At 34.4% G+C, this 2,616-nt stretch overlaps 1 protein-coding gene across 1 annotated transcript in view; it reads left to right on the top strand.

Annotated features, from left to right (window-relative positions):
* Positions 1–441: 441 nt before the first annotated feature.
* The window catches only part of LOC129567311 (protein O-mannosyl-transferase TMTC2), a gene marked incomplete at its 5' end in the record, with an annotated part of 128,714 nt that continues 126,539 nt past the window's right edge, over positions 442–2,616 (top strand). Inside the window, 1 exon segment of the mRNA XM_055444076.1 lies at positions 442–628. Within this exon segment, the coding sequence (XP_055300051.1) occupies positions 606–628 (23 nt within the window).

Below are 2,616 nucleotides of genomic sequence, written 5' to 3'. Positions count from 1 at the left end.
CAACAACAAAAAAAAACGGACAGTCCGAATTTTTTACTGCCTCAGGCAAGTTCAAAAAAAAACCGAAGAAGATAAAGGAAAAAAACATTTTCAGTTGAAGTGGCTACTTTGAGAGACGGAATTTATTGAATTTTGTACGATAATTAAAATTCTTTACGAGAGAGAAAAATAGAATACGACAAATACTTGAAGGAGTATTACAAACGAATTGGATACCTGAAACAAGTCTGTCAATTATTTTCGGTCACAAAAACAAGAAGAAAAAAAACGAGGACTCTTCGAGAAAGACATTTCAATCTTGAATGACGTAGTTTTGATTGATAACATAGAAATGTGAAGCATTTTTTTGGTTTTTGACATCAAGTTCTAAACGACCTCAAAAAAAAGAATTAAAAATAAAAGTGAGTTACGTTTATTCGGAGGAAAAAAAAGAATAATTAAAAAAATTGGTGAAAAAAAAATAACGAAAAAGTGAAGCGAAAAAGAGAAAGAGAGATAACGAAATAAAGCATAAAAACTAAAAGCGTGTCAAGAACACAATCATAATTTTTAAATATCGGAAATTGTGCTATGGTTTATCAAACATTTGGAATCGAATTTTAGCCATGGCGCACCGCAACAAGTCTAGGTGAGGTTTTTTTTATACCACACACTTTTATTTAAACTAACTTGTGACTTTGAGTTTGATTCAATTTGTATGCGACGCTGCATATAAATTGTCAACATATATTGGTGAATGAAAGTTGGGTGTGTTTTTTTGTCCGTGTACCTTGCAGAAAAAAAAAGAGTAGCGTAATCAAAATGAAAAATGTGTGTTGGTTCACAAACTCTTCATAGATGATTATTATATTTTTGTAAAAAAAAAAATCTGGTCGAGGTGTGCGAGACACACACACATGGTGTAAAGTGAAATATCGAACTGGATTGAAAATAAAAACTTTGATATAATTTGGACGAAAAAGTGGTTGTGGTTATGAGCGAGAGTGAATTGTTCAATTTTTTTTTTTGCTCTACCAAGAGAATGTATGCCAAATGTAAGATAATGGATGAAAATGAGAAAAACCACGAACCACAATAAAAAAAAAACTTCTTGCTGCATATGGGATAGGTACAATAAAAACGCCATTTATCGGTATAATTATTGAGCTGAATGCAATATCGCAGTTGTCTGATCCAACGAATTTCGAATCGAATACATATTGAGGCACATAGAAATCAGGCTTGAATGGAAACTCTGATAAAACGCCATTGAGGGGATATTGGCAACGCGGATTTTCTATTCGTGTCAGAACAACACACTTCCAGCGATTGATGTCATTTACTCAATTGGATTTATCGTGTGAGATACCATTTTTATTAGTTTCGTTTTACTCTGTCTCTCTGTCTTTCTCGCTTTCGATTTTCCTTCCCCTCGCTCAATGAAATTCTATGGATTTTGCCAGTTGCTACACCATTTATTCATATCCATATCCATTCATTTCGCATTCAATCTCGCGCGCGCGAGAATTGCATTCAACTTTTTCCATTCTCGATGGCATGTTCCGGCGTTATTTCGGAGAACCACAAGTGGAAAACTTCAACTGGTGAATAACGTGTTGTTGCCTGCAATTTTCATTTAATTTCCAAGCAAAACCTCGGTGAGCAGCACAAAAAAAAAATCATTGTAAATCAATGTGATGCTCTTTTTCACGGTTTCTATATCTCTCTGTGTGTGCGAGTGAGTGTGTGTGGTATAGTTTTTCCGTTGCATCGCAAAGTCAAAGCAATAAAACCGTTTTATTTGCAATAAATATTGAAAAGCGGAGTAAATAAAATAATCCCATTGACTAAACACTCGCGCTGTAGGAATTTAATAATGACGCGAATGAGAGGAGAGAAAGGGAGATAGCGAAGAAAAAATGCAATGAATAATACCGTGCAAATGATTTGTGTGCACTGTACACTGTACAAGAGAAAAAAATTGTTGAACAAAAACGTAAATAATGCGAACACAGAGAACAGACGAGAGAAGATAAACTTAAAACTTGAAATACAATCGGCACTAAACCAACAAACGGCAAGCCAAAGAACAAACTACGAAACGAACCTGAATGAATCACACACACAACCGGACTGAATACATACTGTAGAGCACAAGCCGAAGCCAAGCCAGGGGAATTTTTTTTTACAAAACTACACGCGAAAAATCGCCAAGACGCAAGCAATCAATCTTTCCAACATCCAATTTCATTCCAATTACGATTCTACTGTGAGAAAATTAAAACGATTTATTCGTGTTGAAAAAGTTTTCGGTGGAAATTTTTCTAGCAATCGTATAGCTGTGCCATATTCGTATCTTAATAACCATCCAAATAATTTTTAGAGATTATTGAGATCCGATCATAATACCGATAAATCTTAATAACGCTATCAACTTTTTATCAGGTTATTAACTATATTCAAATAATAAAGTTACCGGATGAATCTTAATAATATCGTTTTGAAGTTATTAAGATCGAATCCTGATAATTTATCAACATTCAATCTTAATAATCATCAAGTTCTGGAAGTGGGTTTTGGTGGACCCTCAGGATCGACCAGAACTGCTCCCAGTTCTGGAAGTGGATCTTCAGGATG

This window comes from Sitodiplosis mosellana, unplaced genomic scaffold, assembly GCF_009176505.1.
Source record: "Sitodiplosis mosellana isolate CC-2019 unplaced genomic scaffold, AAFC_SMos_1.0 Smas_scaffold_11, whole genome shotgun sequence".
NCBI lineage: Eukaryota > Metazoa > Arthropoda > Insecta > Diptera > Cecidomyiidae > Sitodiplosis > Sitodiplosis mosellana.
The sequence above is the reverse complement of the archived record's forward strand: the minus strand, read 5'-3'. Positions and strand labels throughout refer to the sequence as shown.